The sequence below is a fragment of the Esox lucius genome, chromosome 10 (genome assembly GCF_011004845.1).
Source record: "Esox lucius isolate fEsoLuc1 chromosome 10, fEsoLuc1.pri, whole genome shotgun sequence".
In the NCBI taxonomy this organism is placed as follows: Eukaryota; Metazoa; Chordata; class Actinopteri; order Esociformes; family Esocidae; genus Esox; species Esox lucius.
This window is the reverse complement of record NC_047578.1, coordinates 2,987,527-3,006,498: the sequence shown is the minus strand read 5'-3', so window position 1 is coordinate 3,006,498 and position 18,972 is coordinate 2,987,527. Positions and strand designations below refer to the sequence as shown.

The window sequence follows — 18,972 nt, the reverse complement described above, 5'->3', positions numbered from 1 at the left end:
GCAGGGGCGGGGCTCTGGGTCTTGTCGGCTACCTTTACGAGCTGTTAGAATTGCAGAAGCCATGTTTACAAACGACCAATTAAGTGAGAGATCACGGGAGCCTGCATACCTGCCCAGGAGGGAGCATTCAATCTAGAGGGGGGGGGAGCAGAGGACAATTCAATCTAGAGGGAGGGGGAGCAGAGGACAATTCAATCTAGAGGGAGGGGGAGCAGAGGACAATTCAATCTAGAGGGAGGGGGAGCAGAGGACAATTCAATCTAGAGGGGGAGCAGAGGACAATTCAATCTAGAGGGGGAGCAGAGAACAATTGAATCTAGAGGGAGGGGGAGCAGAGGACAATTCAATCTAGAGGGAGGGGGAGCAGAGGACAATTCAATCTAGAGGGAGGGGGAGCAGAGGACAATTCAATCTAGAGGGAGGGGGAGCAGAGGACAATTCAATCTAGAGGGAGGGGGAGCAGAGGACAATTCAATCTAGAGGGAGGGGGAGCAGAGGACAATTCAATCTAGAGGGAGGGGGAGCAGAGGACAATTCAATCTAGAGGGAGGGGGAGCAGAGGACAATTCAATCTAGAGGGAGGGGGAGCAGAGGACAATTCAATCTAGAGGGGGAGCAGAGGACAATTCAATCTAGAGGGAGGGGGAGCAGAGGACAATTCAATCTAGAGGGAGGGGGAGCAGAGGACAATTCAATCTAGAGGGAGGGGGAGCAGAGGACAATTCAATCTAGAGGGAGGGGGAGCAGAGGACAATTCAATCTAGAGGGGGAGCAGAGGACAATTCAATCTAGAGGGGGAGCAGAGGACAATTGAATCTAGAGGGGGAGCAGAGGACAATTGAATCTAGAGGGGGAGCAGAGGACAATTGAATCTAGAGGGAGGGGGAGCAGAGGACAATTCAATCTAGAGGGGGAGCAGAGGACAATTGAATCTAGAGGGGGAGCAGAGGACAATTGAATCTAGAGGGGGAGCAGAGGACAATTGAATCTAGAGGGGGAGCAGAGGACAATTGAATCTAGAGGGGGAGCAGAGGACAATTGAATCTAGAGGGGGAGCAGAGGACAATTGAATCTAGAGGGGGAGCAGAGGACAATTACAGAAGGAGTTCTACATCTCTACCGACCACGAGGACAGACCTGATCCGTACAAACTTAAGTTAAATGAATAGGCTGTGATGTTTTTCCGTTATTTTGTTTCACAATAGCTAAGTGAACTCGCAAAATGAAAAAAACTGCAGTTAAATAAAATCCTGCTAAATAAAAAAGACGGGAAACTCATTCAAAGTAGAAGCTGGGCAAACTGTCGAGCAAAAATAAAAAAGCTGGTTAGAGTGTCACGCCGCATCCCCATCCCTCCCTTCCTTATGAATCTCCTCATTTAAGCCACAATGCCTTAGAATATCCCTGGTCTAGCAGGAAAACGGTATGATTCGGTGTAGCGGTGAACCCTGAAGGTGTTGTGGCACCAGCCTGGTGACAGCCAGTGGGTCTGCTGGCCGGGTTTGAATCCCAGGGTGGACGTCCTTGGGCCGGGACCAAGAAAAAGAACCAACGCTCCTGACTAGCGAGGAATAGATTTGTGAGTGTCAAGCAACAACACAACTGCACCCCGTCCAACAGTGACAACACAAGAACCGAGTCCAACAGTGACAACACAAGAACCGGTATTGTTTTTTTCCGCTCTGCCTTGTATTTGAAACACAGGCATGGCATGGTTTTAATTGAATGGGTCTACAGGGCTGGACACAGCCAGCGATCGATCCGTCAGTGATATTGCGTTGTAATACATCTAGAACACAAATTGTCTCACCGACAATGACACAGCAAACAAAACAGGCAACATATGAGACAAAGAGAGAGGCGGTGCTAATGTGAACAGGAGCTGCCCTCTCTCCACATCAGCCAGCGTGTTTGAATGTGTGTGAGTGTGTATGTGTTGGGGGGGGGGGGGTGGGGGGCGTGGGGGGGTTGGGGTGTCCGCAAGGGAACCAGACAAGCTGAATCATGTACCCCCAGTTGCATACAGAAAGACACATTTCATTTCCACAAAATGAATTCACATCCCTAGAAACAGAGACGCAGTCGATACGGACTTATCCATGTCCTCCATTCCCTCACCTTCATTGGAGAGAGGAAACGTGGAGTGGCTGGAAAGAAACGAAAGCCCCAAATGTAAACCTATTCCCAATGAAGTGCACTGCTTTTGACTTCAACCATATAGGCCATGATGAAAACAAGTACACTACATAGGATATTAGAGTGCCATGTAGGACTTAGACAAGATGCATTCTGGGAAGGAAGAAGTAAGAGCTGAACAACTGGGCGGTAGAGGAGAGGAAGAGGTTATCTCACTGCTGATTCCCTCTTCCAGATTCCCCTGACCTGTGTTCCAAATAATATCCTTTATAAAGATCTACCCTCCTGTAGGTTTTAAATCCAACATTGTTCCTGGAGATCTACCCTCCTGTAGGTTTTAACTCCAACACTGTTCCTGGAGATCTACCCTCCTGTAGGTTTTAACTCCAAACCTGTTCCTGGAGACCTACACTACTCACCAACCCAAATCCAGCCCAACTGATTTTAATAATTAGCTGGATGAAAAGATAAATCAGTTGAGTTCCAACTGGGGTTGGAGTTAAAACCTACTGGAAGGCATATCTCCAAGAACCAGATTGGAGATAAAACCATACAAGGTTGGAGTTAAAACCTACCAGATGGTAGTTCTCCATGAACAGGTTTGGGCAGCTCAGCTTTAGGGCATTATCATAATGGGTCAAAGGTTAAACACTATAAAGTGTCAGGGGGCTTCTGGGACACGACATGGCTAATAACCAGGAGAAGGAAGGCCAGCAGACAACACAGTATTTCAAGGGTACCTACATAAGGTCTTCAATATGCATTCATAAGCCATACATAACACATTAGCACTACATTTAGACTTCATTAATGCTTGCATACTGTTTGTGGACCTGCAGAAAAAGTGCCTGTTGCTTCAGCGAAAACCAATAGGGCTCCAAATAAATCAACAAATATTAACATTTTAGCAAGTCCTTATTATTGTACAGTACCCTTCAAACGAAGTGTTGACAACCTCTCTTTTTGTTAAACACAGGCTATGTAACCATTATTCTGCATAACGTTAAAATCTGAGTGCACATCTTTTTCAACATGCACTTGTTTTGGTCTCTGGGGTGTTTCACTGAAATAGCTGCACTTTATTAGAAGCCGTCAGTAGCCTCGTTGGGCTCACCATGTCGTTTGGTTTTCAAAAATATATTGCACAGTGTAGACAGTCCCACATTCGGATGTGTTTGTGCTACCTCCCACATTCGGATGTGTTTGTGCTACCTCCCACATTCGGATGTGCTTGCTGTGTCCTGGAAACAAGCAAATGCTTTGGCAACGAAAGACAAACTGATTCCTCCACATTGCTGCCGAGTGCCAAGATGAAACTCCATCACACCAAATGAACGGGCTGCCACCCTGCTCCACCCTGCTCCACACTGCTCCACCCCAGCTCCACCCTGCTCCACCCCAGCTCTCACAGAATGGCGTTGTGGATTGTTCTCTTCCACCGCCAGCAACAAAAAATATTCCGGCCCAAACTGATCCAAATTATCCGCAGCCGTCCTCCCAAAACGTTTTATTAATAGTTTATATATATCCAACGGGAATAAACATAAACAGGGTTTTTAAAGGTTTGGATCAGGTTTCTTTAGGTTGGAAGGTGCTCAACGCTGTAGCATAAATCCCAGTAGAGTTTTGCATAATACGAGGATTTAACGAAAACACTTCACTCCCCCTCCCTCACAGGTTTCCGGAGTCAATGAAAACAGTGTGATCCAAAGAGGGGGGGGGGGGGGAGAAACTCACACTCCGAGTAATCGACACACACGCTAGCATCCCACCAAGACCCGTCACTCCAAGCTGAGGCGGGGCCACCTGTGCTTTTCACTGGAAAGGCCCTGAGCCGAAACTCTGTGAGCACTGGTGCTCCAACTGACCCAGCAGCCGGTCCACCGAGTCCTCCTTGTTGTCCAGCTTCAGATACCTGCGGCCACAGCCCGGGTCGAGCCGGGGCCAGCTGCAGTGCCTCTGCTCCTCCTCAGAGGTCCGAGGCCCAGGAGCTCCACGCAACCGCCTCCTAAGCCGGCCATGTTGACACACACATCAGAGCTGGGCTCCCTCCCCGTGGGCCCGGGTCCTCCGGGTCGCGGGTCCGATTCGGCCAGACCCGCTCCGGAGCGGGGGCCGTGACGGCCGTGGGGGTGGGGGTTAGTCCTGTAGCTCAGACTGTGGGAGCGCCTCGGCAGGGGAACTGTAATCACCGACGCCTCCCGGTTCTCCCCACCGAGGGCGGACACCGAGCCGGTGGACACCGGGCAGTTGTCGAGCCTAAAGAGGTGAGCGGGCCGGGTGTCCGGACGGGAGTCTCCCCACCCCCGGCTCGCAGTCATCGCGCCCCGCGGCTGAAGTCTGTGCTGCTGGAGTTGCAAGAGCCGGAGTGGAGGACGGGCGTGGCGGTCGAGCCCTGGTGGTGCAGGGCCTCCGTCCACAAGGTGTCCCGCTGGTATGGATACTCCGCCCCCTCCTCCGTCTCCCGGCGACCCCCGCAGGTTCGCAGCAGGGGCTCTGAGTTCGCCAGCTGCTGGAGGCAGATGATGTTGAGGTGTGCCGCCGGCAGGCTGCTCACCCACTGGTATTGTCGGGACATGGAGTTGACCGCCGCCATGTCCGAAAGGTCGGCCGAGGGCACGGCCGCCGACACGGAGCAGAGGACGCTGCGCATCTGGGCCAGGAGCATCTTGGTCTCGCGGTCGCGGTTCTCGTACAGCACCGTGTTGGCACAGATCAGAATGAACAGGCCCACGCCCATGATGACCGGGCCGAGGAGCTTCATGCGCTCGCTGTGGACCAGGACTGGCCCTGGCCGGGAGGCCTTTAGCCCCTGGCTCAAAGCTGGACGACTGGGACTCGGGGACCCCGCCGCCTCCGACACCCTCCGGCCCTGTCCGAAGAGCTGGAGCTCTTCTGTCCAGCTCCCGAGCAGCTGGGGGGACCGGTGGGTCCGGTAAGGCCAGTTACCCCGCCACCGCCAAGGCCAGTGCCCACTACCACCACGACAACGCCCAGCACGAGGAAAGCCCCCGGCATGGAGCGGATACGGAGCTTGCCTCGGATCAGGCCCTCCTTCTTCTTCCGGCCACGCAGGCTGAAGTGAGACATCCGTTGGCGGGGTGATGGGGAGCTTGGTGTGGGGCCCCCGGGGCCCCCGGCCTTCTGGGTATTCATAGTGCTGTTCGGCCCAGCGCCCTATCGGAACACTGTGAAAAGAGGGCAGAGATCTGAGCTACATAGAGGTCGGCTCTGTAACCCGTGCTGTTTTAAAAATTGTCTTAATGAATATACTGCTGTTGTAATTAATTCCCAAACCCTTTCCTTTAGGATTGTTTAGTTTCTCCTTCTTAGTCGTGCATAGTTTTGCTGTGACCTTGACAAGACGCACTTAAATTTTATTCAACGTGACTAGACAAGCTCAAATTAGCCACCTAAAATTCATTACCATCATGTTGCTTCTTCCATACTCAATAAAGATACATATTTAAAGATACATATAATTTATTTTTGAAAAAAAGAGAGTAAATTAACATTAAATGTAAAGATCGTTATAAAAGTTTGTGTTCATTTAGCTTTTAATTGTGTGACAAAACCAAATGTCTTCCTGTTGATACATTTTATTTATTTATTTTCCTGTTTATGAGTACGGTGGCCCAGTGGAGTCTGGCCTCAAATCCGAACTAGTGCTCCACTCAGCGCTCAAACTTCTTTCCTTCCGTTAAAAAAAAATCACACAAAAAAGAGAGATACTGATGGTATTTTGACAAGACTGCAACCCTTGCATGGGAGAAACTGATTTTAACAAAATGTTCTAACGTAAATAAGCTCAAACCATTCATGAATCTTTAAATTCTAAAGGTGCAAAAACAAACACAGAGAATACTGAGACATGTTGTTCCACGTAATTGCCCATGTGACCCTAAACAACTGTGTGGTGAGATGAAAAAAAAACACCTTCAAACTCTGTAACTACAATAAAGCAACAAAGCATGCAGTTTTACCATAATCGACTTGGTCATCTATTTTACAGTGAACTGATGACAGTATATAGAGCTCAAAACAAATTAAAGTCTAATTGTAACTGTCACATGGAGAATGTCTTCTACACCGTTGGGTAAATATTAATACAAAGACAAACCAAATTTGGCCACAGTTAATTGAAGTTATTTTGGTGTGATGCAGGATTAATGATAAAACATGACCCAATTTAGTAGGTCCTTTGGTCTCCCGAATTACTTTAATAGGTAGTTTGTTTTATTTTTTAAGCAGTTGCTTTCAGTTGTGATTATCACAGTACACTACCTTTAAAGCATAAGAGTTAGTCCCCTCAGTGACTGTCTTCCTTGAGGAATGGCAATGAAGGCCATTATTGCTCCAAAGCCTTTGTCACGATTACTGGCAGCTCTGCATTTAGTACTTTGTGCACCTTCCCCGGCCAACAAAAACAACACAGAGTCTTCTATAAAGCTGTGAGGTGGGAGAATATTTAGCAAGGAATCTGACACCATGTATCAACGTGGAATCTCCCCAGACCCTTCGAAAGTCCTAGGTCTGGCTTGTGGACCCTCCTCTTCAGCTCACCCCACAGGGTCTTTGGAACAGCCCCGGCAACATCACATCACCTTACTTCACAGTTATTTTCTGCATGGACATCCTTTATATATGCCAACCCTACCACTGGAATTTGGATTGTGGCCAGAAAGCTACATTTTTGTTTAATCTAACCATAAAACCCAGTTCCAATCAACATTCCAGTGATGTTTAGAAACTCCAGGTGTTGATGTTTATATCACTGTAGGAAAAGAAAGGCTTTCTTCTAACGTTCAAAAGGGGAACATCTAATTGTAGTTTAGGGGACTTGATGACCCCAAGATTTAACAAACATTTGCAACTTTCTAACTCTGTGGTCACACGGGTTTGTCTCATACACAGTTGTGAACATTTGAAAAACGCAGACAGACTGATAATGCCACAGTTCAGACCATTTGGTTCTAGTTTATTAAAGTTCTTTAGGGTGGCGATTAAGAATAAATTATGGAACACGACCCAACCTCATAGGTCCTGTGGGCTCCCCAATTGCTTTTATTGGTTGTTACACTTTCTTTTTTAAAGCAGTTGCTTGGAGTTGAGATCTATCACAATATACTGTATCTTAAAACTAAAAGGCTCCATGTAAGTTCATCCCAGGTCCAGTTGATGTAAACTCCTCAGATACTACCCTTACAGTGGAGATGCAGCCATTAATGGCTAATTTATGAAGGTCAACAACCTTTTATCTCATTTCATTTGTGTGTTTTCTAAGCATCCCCATGTTCAAAGGTGAATAAAATAATTTTATGCGAGTGTCATCTCAAATGAATTCACAAATTAACTTAGATGTTTTTTATATATCTTTGGGAAGATGCAGTACTTCATCTGTATTTGGTTTATTATTTATTTGTAGGGGTTTCAAAAATTGGGCCACATGTTTTTCAGAATAATATTTATTTCTTGATAAATTATCATTTTCTTTTTGAAGAATTTCACCAAAAAGAAACGTACAAATTCTCTCATATCTTGTAAGCTCAAACTATTAATAGACTTTTTGCTCACCTTCACCAAGAGAGGGCATGGTACTGGAGGCGCTGTATGTGCTCGCAGGGTATTTTTCAAAATCCTTTTAACATTGCAATTTCAGAAAAAGTATTATTAACCCGTATGTGATCGGTTAGTAAATATACCTAGGAATTTTTATGTCAACGCTAAATAAATCAAAAGTTTCAGCAGAAGTCCTGGAAATATTAGTCTTTTCCGGCAAAAAGACGACGAAACAACAAAGAAAGAATACAAAAAAGTTGACTGCGCTGTGCTGTTAAAAAAGTAAATTGATTGCGATCACTGGTTGCAGGAGTTGCTTTAAAAAAAAGAAACCCAGACACCGCGTGCTGGAAGCAGTGGGTTGTATCGGGAATGTAAATGTTTTCAGCATTATTCCACTAAACACTGTCCACGCTTACTCACTATGTTACGCAGATTTATTTTCTGGAGAAAAGAAATCTAACAAAACGTCCTAGAAAAAGATAAATTTCTACAAGCGGCCAGGTCCAAGCTCCTTAGCTAACATTCCAATCTCTGCCAATCCTTGTTATTGAAGGAGACTGGTACCCATGCTAAGATGAATTGGCCACTCGTCATTCCTGTAGCACTCGGTTAGTAGCCTACAAATATCCATGCTACATGGTCTGTCAAACGAACTGTTTTATGGCTGGTGTAGGGCTAGGCTACCCTGTTGCATGTTAACTACAACACTGGTTTGTATCCTATCATGCCTTGGTTTGTCTTATTTGATCTAACTGGGGAGGACAACCGTTGCGGTGTTTTCACAAAGCTTTTTTTAAACTCTGAAAGTGTCTTTTTTGTGCTGAAACATTCCTGTACAACAGCCATTGTGCCAAAGGTATTCTAGATTAGCTGCGTAACTTGGCTGTGCACAGGCCCAAGTCGTATACTATTGGCCACTCTCAGAGGTCAGATGTAAGACCTTCTCCAGACCAAAGGGTTATGGGGTTTGAACCCCCGTCGCGTGATATAGATTGCAAAAATCTAGTTACACAGCATAATTAAATCAGTCTGATCCCCAAAAGGGATGCTCTCTAAAAGGGAGTAATTAATGATGTTTTGTAAACACTGTCCAAATGAGAGCCCCACAGAACATCAACTAATCAACATGTTTTTAGAATAGCTGCCTGGCGTAAGAATATTCCCAGTAAGGCCATTGATATGGTCATCATAAATGAGTGATGTAAACCAGACCTCACCTTTCATTAGCTAGCTTGTTTTTCCACTCTTGCTTTTAATGAGTCTGGAATGTGGAGTATGGCCAAAAGCTGGCATTATTAGTCACAAGCAGTAAGCTCACAACACAACGTTGTAATACGACTAATCTCCGTGTTTGAATTCTAGATACATTAAGCTATATAATTAGCTAAAGTGCCCCCTGTCCCAAGGCAGCCACTTAGCCAAGGAATGAGTCTTTGCGAGGGCAATCTGAATACTCAAAATTAAAGTCACGTGATAGTTTTTGGGTTTTAAATGTTATACTTTACTTCTCCAAGGAAATCTACATATAGGCTACACTTTCTCAATCCTCTTCCACGTTTTTTTAATCTCAAAGCATTTCTTGATAAGGCCAATATATTATGCATAAGATGCCAACATAGAATACAATGTTGGCATAACAACATGCATTCTGCAATGTGTCCATTATTATGTACGTAATATGCGTTAATTTGCCCATCAATAACTTAACTATGCTATTGCGTGCAACATGCTATTACGCGCGCTCCAAATTGACATCGTATTCCACTACCAATAACTGAGTATAATATCGTTTCTTTCGAATTGCCATTTTAAGAAAATTTTACATATCCAATTCAAACCAAAAGTAAATAGCGGTTATATGTCGTTCGCGTCATACTACGGAACCAGTGTTGCATTCCTTCGGTAGTCTACTGATTGTTCGTTATATTGTGTTCACATTACCCTGTCTCATGAACACGTCTAGGTTTGAAAGCTAATTTTATTTCAATTTAAATATGAAACGTGAGAAATAATACAGTTTCAATTGTACGCTTCAGACCCTGTGGATAGTCGTTAACTTAAGCAGATGTGCAGTAGGGCAAAAGAACATCTGACCTTCCAGAAAAGGCTGAAATGTTTCAACATGAATGGTCGGAAGTTGCCGCTCTAACCCAAAAATTCCGCAACACTGTAACAATCCTCTTTTCACCACCAGCTGTGTGATAATGATAGCATTTGAAGGTTAACTGGGAAAGTTATAGCCTACTTGCCTTCGATGCCGTATTCTTCGTTGGTATTCATTGTCCCCCAGCACATAACGATACAGTATCCTTAGTTAATCCTCTGATATAGCCTTAAAATCTTTCGTGATGTCCATCGGTGAAGGAACGTAATTTGCCTATAATTTAATCCAAAACGGAAGGATCAAATATGCGCGTGGTACTGTGGCTGGCCGTCTCATATCTTCGTCTCAATGATGTGTTTCTTTAGGCTATAACCTGGTCATTCGTAACGGGGGAGATATGCATTTTCAGAACCATCTAGCCCGACAACAAAAATTACGCTACTTGTGGTCGTCCTACTCACGGAACTGTCCAAACCTTTACACTGCTACTTTTCCTTGGCGCCTCCTTTCCTTCACTAGCCGTGATGCGTACCCCTTCGTGGAATTGAGCATTTAAGTAGGCAATACTTGCCAATGCCTACAGATGCATTTTGAATACTGCGTATGACATGTTCACACGTACAAGAATAGCGGTCTCAGAAATGTCTTAAATAGAAGAAATCTTAAGTATTACAAAAAACTAAAAAGAAAAATGTTTTTTTTTCATACATGCTTCGAGTGGCATGCAATAAACTGTGGTCTGCCCCTTGATAGGTTTTAAATATTAATGACGATAGTGAAGTGCCTGGTTAAACGAAATCGACTATGCAAATTAAACATGGACATACAAACCATAAACATAGCCTTAATGGCAGCAAGGATGAACAATAACAGTTCAATTCTGCATATGTATGGTAGTCTACCGTGAATGTGGTTTTCGCTAACCGGGAGGGTGAAATTCAATCAAATCCTCATTGCAGTGTTTACGCAGCTCTTCTCAATAGTACAATAAACTCGACTGGTCTTGGGTACCGTGAAAGCTACTAAGCAACTACTACCACGGACTCTCTACATGGCTTTCATGCTTCATAATTACAAGTGTAGGGACGGGATAAATATTGCAAATGAAGACACTGCGTAAACATTACTACGGCGTTGTGAACGAGCCCGTATTGTGATACATGCAAAACATTGGGAAAACCGGCGACATCAATTACATTACTTTGGTAACCGCTCTCCGCCAACATTGAATGAGTCCGTCAACACGAATGCTGTACTGTCAAATTAAGACTACGCCATCTTGTGGCCAAACAAGGTAAATTCATATCCAATTTGGTTTGCAACCCGGGCACCAGTAACTGAATTAGGCAACCGTTAACTAATCATAACATAACCCCATCAGAACAAAGAACTAAGCTTACATAGAATACATTAAGTAGAAACTCAACTCATATCCAGAGCAATTTAACACATTTATATAGTTTTTACAGGACCACACTGGCAATCAAATGCAGACTACACCCTTGACCAACTGGGTTAAACATGACCAAACCAATACCCCTCCCCACTTTCTGATTTCAGCGGGCATGTGTAATGGTGTGTACAGGTGTGCTTTACCAAATATGAGGTGCAACACTGACAAAACTGACTGAAACCTTTTGTTTGGAAGGAACACTGGTGATGTCAAAACACATGGCGAGCTGGAGATGGACAGACGACTCCGAACCATTCAGCGTGGGGCTTTAATTTTTTATTATTTTTTAAGTAACCGGTAAAAGGATTTTTCCACAAATTGAAAGAGACGCAACAGAATAAAATAACCCCCCCCCCCCCGAAAGACAGTTAAAGCACAGAACGCTGATGTATGTGATACAAAGTTTTAGACACTACAGCACTTTTACACTTGTCATTTCAACCTATAAAAACCTATCCAAGCGAATACATTTTTCATATTTTACAAACACCTCGATTAGAAGACAACACTACTGGGGAAAAATACAGACTGGACCACACTATATTTAAAAAAGAAATAAAAATAAAAGGGGCGAGCAAATGGGTGAAAGACACGTAGAGCGTGAGTGCCTGTGTTTCTCTACAACTATTTATAAAAAACAGAACCGAGGTGGGGGGGGGGGGGGGGGGCAAGGTAACAATGGGTGATTTTGGCACCCCAACTCAGGACTGCGATCGAGAGCGGGAGCGAGAACGAGACGCGGAGCGAGATTTGGAGCGGGACTCAGAGCGCGGGGAGCGAGACCGAGCCTTGGCCTCGGCGCGCGGGGAGCGAGACCGAGCTTTGGCCTCGGCGCGGGGGGAGCGAGACCGAGCCTTGGCCTCGGCGCGGGGGGAGCGAGACCGAGCCTTGGCCTCGGAGGGAGACGGAGATTTGGACTTGGACTTCGGTCGGGATTCGGCAGGGGTGGGTGAGCGGGAACGCGAACGGGAGGCCACCCGTTCAGCGGGGGGTGCCTCGTCGTCGCTCTTCGCCGGCTCGCGGCTCTTGGACCCAGACTTCTTCCTGGTACGATCCTTGACCCCTGACCTGGAGCGGGAACGGGACCTGGAGCGGGAGTCCTCCTTCCTGCTCCTCTTCCCTTCTTTCTTACTGCTCTTTTTGCTCCGACTCCGGCTCCTGCTCCGGCTCCTCCCCTCCTTGGCCTTGTGGGCTCCGTTGGTGCGCTCCTCCTCTTTGCGACCCTTGGCCTTCTCTTTCTTGCCACGGGAGCGACTGCGGGAGCGGGAGGCAGCTCCCCTGGGGAAAAGGAAGGAGCAGCTAGGAGTTAGATGCAGCTAGGAGCTGGAAAAACTAGCCATCACCCTTAGCACTAGTGTCAAGAGCACATAGGAATCACACACAACTGTAACCTGTTTGGGAAAGCGACAAGCCCAGGAAAAAGCCCAGGCACGCGCTGATTCTGCTCACCTGGAGCGAGAGCGAGAGCGGCTGCTGCTCTCACTGCGACTGCGACTCTTGCGTGACCGACGGCTCCTGGAGCGCGACCTGGGGACAGAGGACAGACGTGAAATGCCAGCATAACGGATCACTCATATCTGGTGTTTTCCCACAACTTCTAAAGGGGGGGGGGGGGCATGTTGAGATGCTTCATGAGACCAGATGTCATGAAATCTCTGTTGTTGTCCAAAGCACTCATCCTCCCACACAACGTAGAATAGCGACTACTCTGACAGCAGGGTGTCCACGGGTCCATAAAAAGTCTTAAATCAAATAAAAGGCCTTGAAGTCTAAAATTGCAATATTTGGTCATTTTAAAAAGGTTCTTTTATTAGGTTCTGTCAACTTTGTGAAGTGATGTGTGGTGGTTTTTGCTTTGGTCACACGCAGAGCGGAACCGCGATTTCAGTCAGAATGTTAGATGTTGGCAAGACACGTGACCATTGGCTGCTTGTCTCCCAACACAGTGGTTCATGAGGTAGATAGCTAGCTAGTACCACGCCAGGTCATTTAGCTAGCTACATGGTGGACGTTGGCTGTACAACGTCCCACAGGTACCATGGGAAAGTACAAATTCAGTCAGAGGTCGTTGGACAATAGCAAGAGTAAGGAAACAAAACGCACTGCGTTTTGCAAGATCTTTCAAATGTGGCACTAAAACTAAAGCTGTGGAATCCCATATGAAGCGTGAGAAAGAAAAAACAAACAACGCCGCAAACAGCCCCCAAAAAATGCCAGGCATTTCTCAGTAGTGTTTGATCGAATCACAGATGGCAGTCCCAACAAGCACAGCCATGCCCGGCCAACACGTAAACTCAGATACATCTGAACCAGAAGATGTTTTCTGAGGAACGTGTCACCCAGTAGCTCTTCTGTCACATGGTATCTGCAGGTTTCAGCAAGGTAACATTTAAGAATGTAAGACTTTAAATGCCACTTCGAATCCAATTTGAGACCAACACCACATGCAAAAAATACATAAGGACACCAATTTGACTGAAGTGCCCACCACTGTTAGAGCAGTAAGCCTACTGCAATAACATTGCTGCCTCTACAGAGTTGCTATGCCCATAGACTGATGGCCCAAATACACTTGAGGCAGTGCCGTGACACCCATCCAAAACAAACCCCATCAGTTTCCCTAAATCGATTTAAGGCGCGTGACCGCAATTGAACGGAATACCAGACAATACAACAGACAAGCAAACTGTTTAGGAAAGAGGCATGTCAATCATATGAATCAAGCGCTAAAACGGTAATCCAATGTGTTGCGGCGTAGATAGATTTGTTTTATTCTGGCTACCCAGTTGGTCAGTTCTGTTATCTTGTATAGGCTAGGACTACCTTTCTGCTGAGGTAGTTTTCGGATCAGTCAGACTCAACTGTTGTATCATATATTAGTTACATCTGCGGATGGTAAGCAAGGGCATTACCCCTACAGCAGTGTTTCTTAATCCTGGTCCTCGGGACCCAAAGGGGTGCATGTTTTTGTCCTAGTACTCATACTCCTGATCCAAATGTTACCCTACCACTTGATTGACATAACCAACCTATCATCAAGTCTTTAGTTTGAATCAGATGTGTGAGTGCAAGGGCAAAAACTAAAACGTGCAACCCTTTGGGACCCGAGCACCAGGACTGAGAAACGCTGCCCTACAGGGAACAGGGCGACATTTGGGCCCCTTGTTGTTACCTGGAGCGGCTGCGACTGCGGGAGTACGATCGCTTGCTGCGCTTGGCCCCCGGCCGGTCCTCGATGAGCCGGATCTTCCTGCCGTTCACCTCGGTCCCGTCCAGCTTCTCCAGGGCCCGCTTCATATCGGAGTACAGCCTGAACTCGATCACCCCCTCGTTTCTGCGGCCCTTGTTGGTGTCGGCGTAGGTCACCTCACCCGCCTGCCTCATGTAGTCCTACCGGGAAATAAAAGAAAACCAGACCAATCGTTCACTCCGACATCGAACAGTGATAAAAGTGTAAACAATGCGTAATATCACCAAACAAATCTTCGCCAACGAGACCACACAAAGGCATCACGGCCAAAAGGAATTCTCTGCTCACGAAAACCGTTGAACTGTACCTTTAGGTCCTGCCAGCTGCAGCGGCTGGACAGGTTCTCAACAATCAGCCGATAGTCTGTCCTGGCTGGCGGACCGTACCGGTCTCTGCCGCCACGCCCATACCCGCCCACGCCTTCAAGATGACAAGGAGAGAGCACCAGAGATTAGGACGGGGACGCGCCGAGCCGACAGCTTCAACACTAAACTCCAAACTAGATTCTGTCAACAAAGTCCATTTAAAATCTGGGGGAAATGTAATAGATAAAGGGGGAGGGGCTAAGTAAAGAAAAGAAGCTATACAAAGAAAAGGGTTAAAGAAAATTAAATGAAACCTGTGTGTTAATTACTTTGTCAAAGCCTATCCTTCATCTTTAAAGCTTTTTTACTCTAAGTAACTAAATCACTAAAACTGATTCAAGTTTGAGTAGAACTGAATGCAAAATTCTACATACAAACTTAAATCAAAATAGGAAGGTATATTTTCATAATATAAAAAAATAAATAAAATAAAAATCTCACTGAATACAGTACTTACGGTGAACTAATGTCAAATCTAACTAACACATCTAAAAAGACAATGTACAGTTTTTTTCAGGCACCTATAAGAGCTCCACCCACATCTGTTCCTAACCCAATGGTATCCTCACCACCCGGACCGGGCCTAATGGGAAAAGCGGTCTTCATTCACAATGGCTCCCTTTTTTGGTCTGCCCAGGGGCCCAGAATGGTCAAACCACACTCTTGGTTGGAAAGGGGACACCATGGCCAGGCCAGCAATAGGGGCAGGCAGTCAGCAAAGGACTCTTTCAATTAAAACATTGAGGTTCTTTGTTAAATCTTTACCTTTAATAGTTCAACATTCATTTTCAAAACAAAAATTGAGAAAAATCCTGAGTAACATAGTAGATTACAGAGATTTTCTAAATACAACAAATGTTTTTAAATTTACACTATTCAAAAATCACAGCAGATAACTTAAGTAAACATTTAATGGTAGGAAGTCTCAAGATAGGTTTCCAAAACTGCGAATAAATTTGTTTGCTTGTCAATCAAACATACCAGTTCTTATGGTAACGGGTGTCATTGGTGGCTGTCGTGCTTGCGATCCCTCAAACTCAGACTAAATGTTATCAACCAGTTCCTGGCTATAAAGGGCTCCTTCGGTAGTAAGCTTCTGCAGGATGACTAAACTGGACAGACTGGCGTGTGTTAACCTGTACCCTGGACAACACACATATGCTAAATAGACTATGGGTGGCTTAATAGGACCGATTTGGAATAAAAACACCTTGAACTTGACACTAGCAAATGAAAGATTAAGTAGAAGTGTTACCTTAAAAGCTGAAAAACAACTACCACCACTGCAACTTAAGAGCAATGCAAAAACTAGTATTGTGCATGACAGGGCCAGTGGTGGGCATGAATACCAGTAAGATACGGGCAGTGTACGTACTTCTGACTACAACTTTCAATTTCTTCTACCCCCAAGGATACAATGAGCATAGGGAGGGTGTCCAGAGTAAATTCATTTTACATGTCAAGAAAGGAGAAACCCAGGGAACTCAGACCTTAAAAGGAACCTACATTCTATACAGGACAGCCACCAAGGACAAACTTGAGCAGTCATGCACACTAATAGTGTCTCAGTCTCAATTACTAAGCACTGTGATGAATATCGCTTAAATAACAATCCCACCCAAAATAATTTTAAAAAGTCACTGAGTACTATACTTACTCCTTCCGCCACCTCCGCCGCCGCCTCCTCCTCCACCTCCCGAGCCGTAGCTCCCGTCCCGCCGCGGGCCTTTTGTGTGCTCCACAATGACCCTCTCGCCGCACAGGTCTTTCCCATTCAGGTCATACACCGCGTCGTCCGCGTCGCGGGGGTCATCAAATTCAACAAACCCATATCTTCACACAGGAGAAACAGCGGGACAGAGATCATGGGACAGAGATCATGGGACAGATTTGGTTTGAAATCAGTTATGGAAAACTTTCTGCCAGATCCCAAAGACATTTTCCACTGTCTCCTTAATGTCTTTCAACGCCGCTGTCTCATTAACATAAGCGGCCACCCTCCAGTGCAATGAATCATGGTCCAGTCTTAGTTAGCGGGGACTATGTCGAAATACTCCGTGTAATGAACTTGCATAAATCAATGACTTAGCGATTTACATCCACAAATTAACCAAATATTTTGATAATGCTAAACTATTAGCATGGGCTGGGGAGCAACATTCAAGTGTATACGTAGCCAGCTAGGCCAAGCCAAGTTTTACTTCATGATACACAGCGGGCCAATTCAATTGACGTGTTACATAGCTACGATTTTGTCCATTTACAGTACCACATTAAACGTACGTTGTCTCTTCTGAAATATGGCTGCATTTGCATTATGCTTATTATGAAAACGCGGACAGTACATTTGGTATCTCAGACAGCCAACAACAAACATCACGGCTACTGTACTCGAGTAGGACAACGAAGTCCAGGTTAGCGAATCAGTTAGCAAAACATGTCTGATCCAAGCTAACTGAACTGATGCTAACTAGCTCGATAACACAACGTTAGTTCACTATCAAATCAAAGTTGTACCATCATCCCTTATAAGATAATGTAAGATGACCGTAAAAAACAAGTGAATCGACGAAAGCGTTTTACAGCAATACTCGAAAAAAGGCCGTTCAACAACAGGGCCTGCTTACGAAGACCGTCCAGTACCATGTAGGCCACAGACACAACGCGGTTAGCGAGCTAGCGCTATCCCACCGATCTCGCTAACGTTACGAGACGAGAGATGCATTTCCTTACCCGTTTTTCAGGTCAACTTCAAGTATCTTCCCATAGCCTTTGAAGAACTTCTCAACGTCCTTTTCCCTTGCTCGGTAGCTCAATCTTCCAATGTAAACCCTCGACATTTCCCCGTGCTGATTTCGTATGCCGCACACACAATCATGAATAAACACACAGTGGCGCGGAGGTGAAAACCTCACTGAAGTGTCGCGCGCAAAAGTGGGCGTGCCAACAATATAATAAGTTTAAGGTGCAGTAATATCCAAGCCAAGCGCTATTCAGCTATGGCATGTTTAGATCACGATTATAATTACATATTGTAAACTGATTACTTTGGGGTTGAATAGCATGTAGTTAAATAATTGTCAATGCCGTTGTGTTCAATAGCTCATTCAAAAGTTAATGCCATTGACAACTATAACAACCTTGTGAGCGAGACGCAACTCGGAATGCTCAGATACAGCCCATAGACATGTTATATCGGCCATATACATATTGTTGTTATAACAGTAACCAAAGCAATTGGAAAAATTAAAAGTAATTGTCTTGTGCATGGTTTTCAACCAATCTACATTCAGGCTGAAAATGTATTACGTATTCATCCTGGTTTGACATCTTTTTCTCACATATTGTAAATAAACTTCAAACACACTGTATAAAAAAACATTGGAGCTATTCGTGGAACCTGACCACAGACGTCATCACATTACTGCCTCTGACAGATCGTTATGTGGCTGATGGGAAGAGGTGGTCATCCGCTGAAAAGTCGTACAAACGAAGCGCATACGATGATTACGAAACACTTGTCGGCTCTTTGCGTGCGTTTCTGAACATAATAACCTCAGTCAACTGAGGACAGCTCGCGAAAACCAGGTCTGACCAAAATCATAGGTGCTAAAGACGCCCCAGTTTGCCACCTAAATAATGTACAATAGTGTTTTGGAGAATATTCGGGTTAGGGCTGAACTAGTCATTTTTGCACTTGAATTTGCCTCATCGCACAACTATTTATTTCCCACTTACATACATTATACCTAATACTTGTAAATGTTATGCCCTCCTCTATTTGCCTTCATTACACATTTAGAATTGCCATTTATACTGCATTTGCTTTCACTGCACATCTCTAAATTCCACTTGTAACATACACTATACGTAATACTCGTACATTTCCTGCCATCTTCTATTTGCACTTCTGGTTAGATGCTATATGCATTTTGTTGTATTGTACTGTTCATTGACAATAAAGTTGAATCCAATCTAAATCGAATCTAAAAATCATTCCAAAAAGTGCCCAACGTCCGAGCGATTCAAACGCAACAACCTTTTGTTGTGGGAGGGGCTTCATTAAGTTTTCGTGATGATCGATAGGGCAGGCGTGGTACAC

At 45.2% G+C, this 18,972-nt stretch overlaps 2 protein-coding genes across 4 annotated transcripts; both read right to left on the bottom strand.

Annotated features, from left to right (window-relative positions):
* Positions 1-4,435: 4,435 nt before the first annotated feature.
* LOC105008065 (transmembrane protein 200C-like) lies at positions 4,436-7,873 on the bottom strand. The gene is made up of 2 exons (XM_010867260.5): positions 7,711-7,873; positions 4,436-5,324 (listed from the first exon to the last, which is right to left on the bottom strand). Exon 2 carries the CDS (start codon positions 4,898-4,900, stop codon positions 4,454-4,456), a length of 447 nt encoding a protein of 148 aa, XP_010865562.2. The 5' UTR covers positions 4,901-5,324; positions 7,711-7,873; the 3' UTR covers positions 4,436-4,453.
* A 3,643-nt stretch (positions 7,874-11,516) lies between these two features.
* Positions 11,517-17,783, bottom strand: srsf4 (serine and arginine rich splicing factor 4). 3 transcript variants are annotated; one of them, XM_034294818.1, is made up of 7 exons: positions 17,604-17,783; positions 16,528-16,703; positions 14,813-14,925; positions 14,428-14,645; positions 12,705-12,782; positions 12,149-12,533; positions 11,517-12,115 (listed from the first exon to the last, which is right to left on the bottom strand). In XM_034294818.1, the coding sequence occupies exons 1-7, from the start codon at positions 17,708-17,710 to the stop codon at positions 11,957-11,959; spliced, it is 1,236 nt and encodes a 411-aa protein (XP_034150709.1). In that variant the 5' UTR covers positions 17,711-17,783; the 3' UTR covers positions 11,517-11,956. The 3 variants fall into 3 exon arrangements, with proteins under 3 accessions (XP_034150709.1, XP_010865563.1, XP_010865564.1); XM_010867261.5 differs by having other exon boundaries at positions 11,517-12,533; XM_010867262.5 differs by lacking the exons at positions 16,528-16,703; positions 17,604-17,783 and adding an exon at positions 15,392-16,521 and having other exon boundaries at positions 11,517-12,533.
* Between the last annotated feature and the right edge of the window lie 1,189 nt (positions 17,784-18,972).

Bases quoted from the DNA above. Each gene is read 5' to 3' on its own strand.
- LOC105008065 (XM_010867260.5), bottom strand. From the start codon at position 4,900: ATGAAGCTCCTCGGCCCGGTCATCATGGGCGTGGGCCTGTTCATTCTG.
- srsf4 (XM_010867261.5), bottom strand. From the start codon at position 17,710: ATGTCGAGGGTTTACATTGGAAGATTGAGCTACCGAGCAAGGGAAAAG. The intron at 16,704-17,603 runs GTAAGGAAATGC...TCCTGTGTGAAG, and splicing joins GAAGTTGACCTGAAAAACGG to ATATGGGTTTGTTGAATTTG. The intron at 12,534-12,704 runs GTGAGCAGAATC...CCTTTTCCCCAG, and splicing joins CGCTCTCGCTCTCGCTCCAG to GGGAGCTGCCTCCCGCTCCC.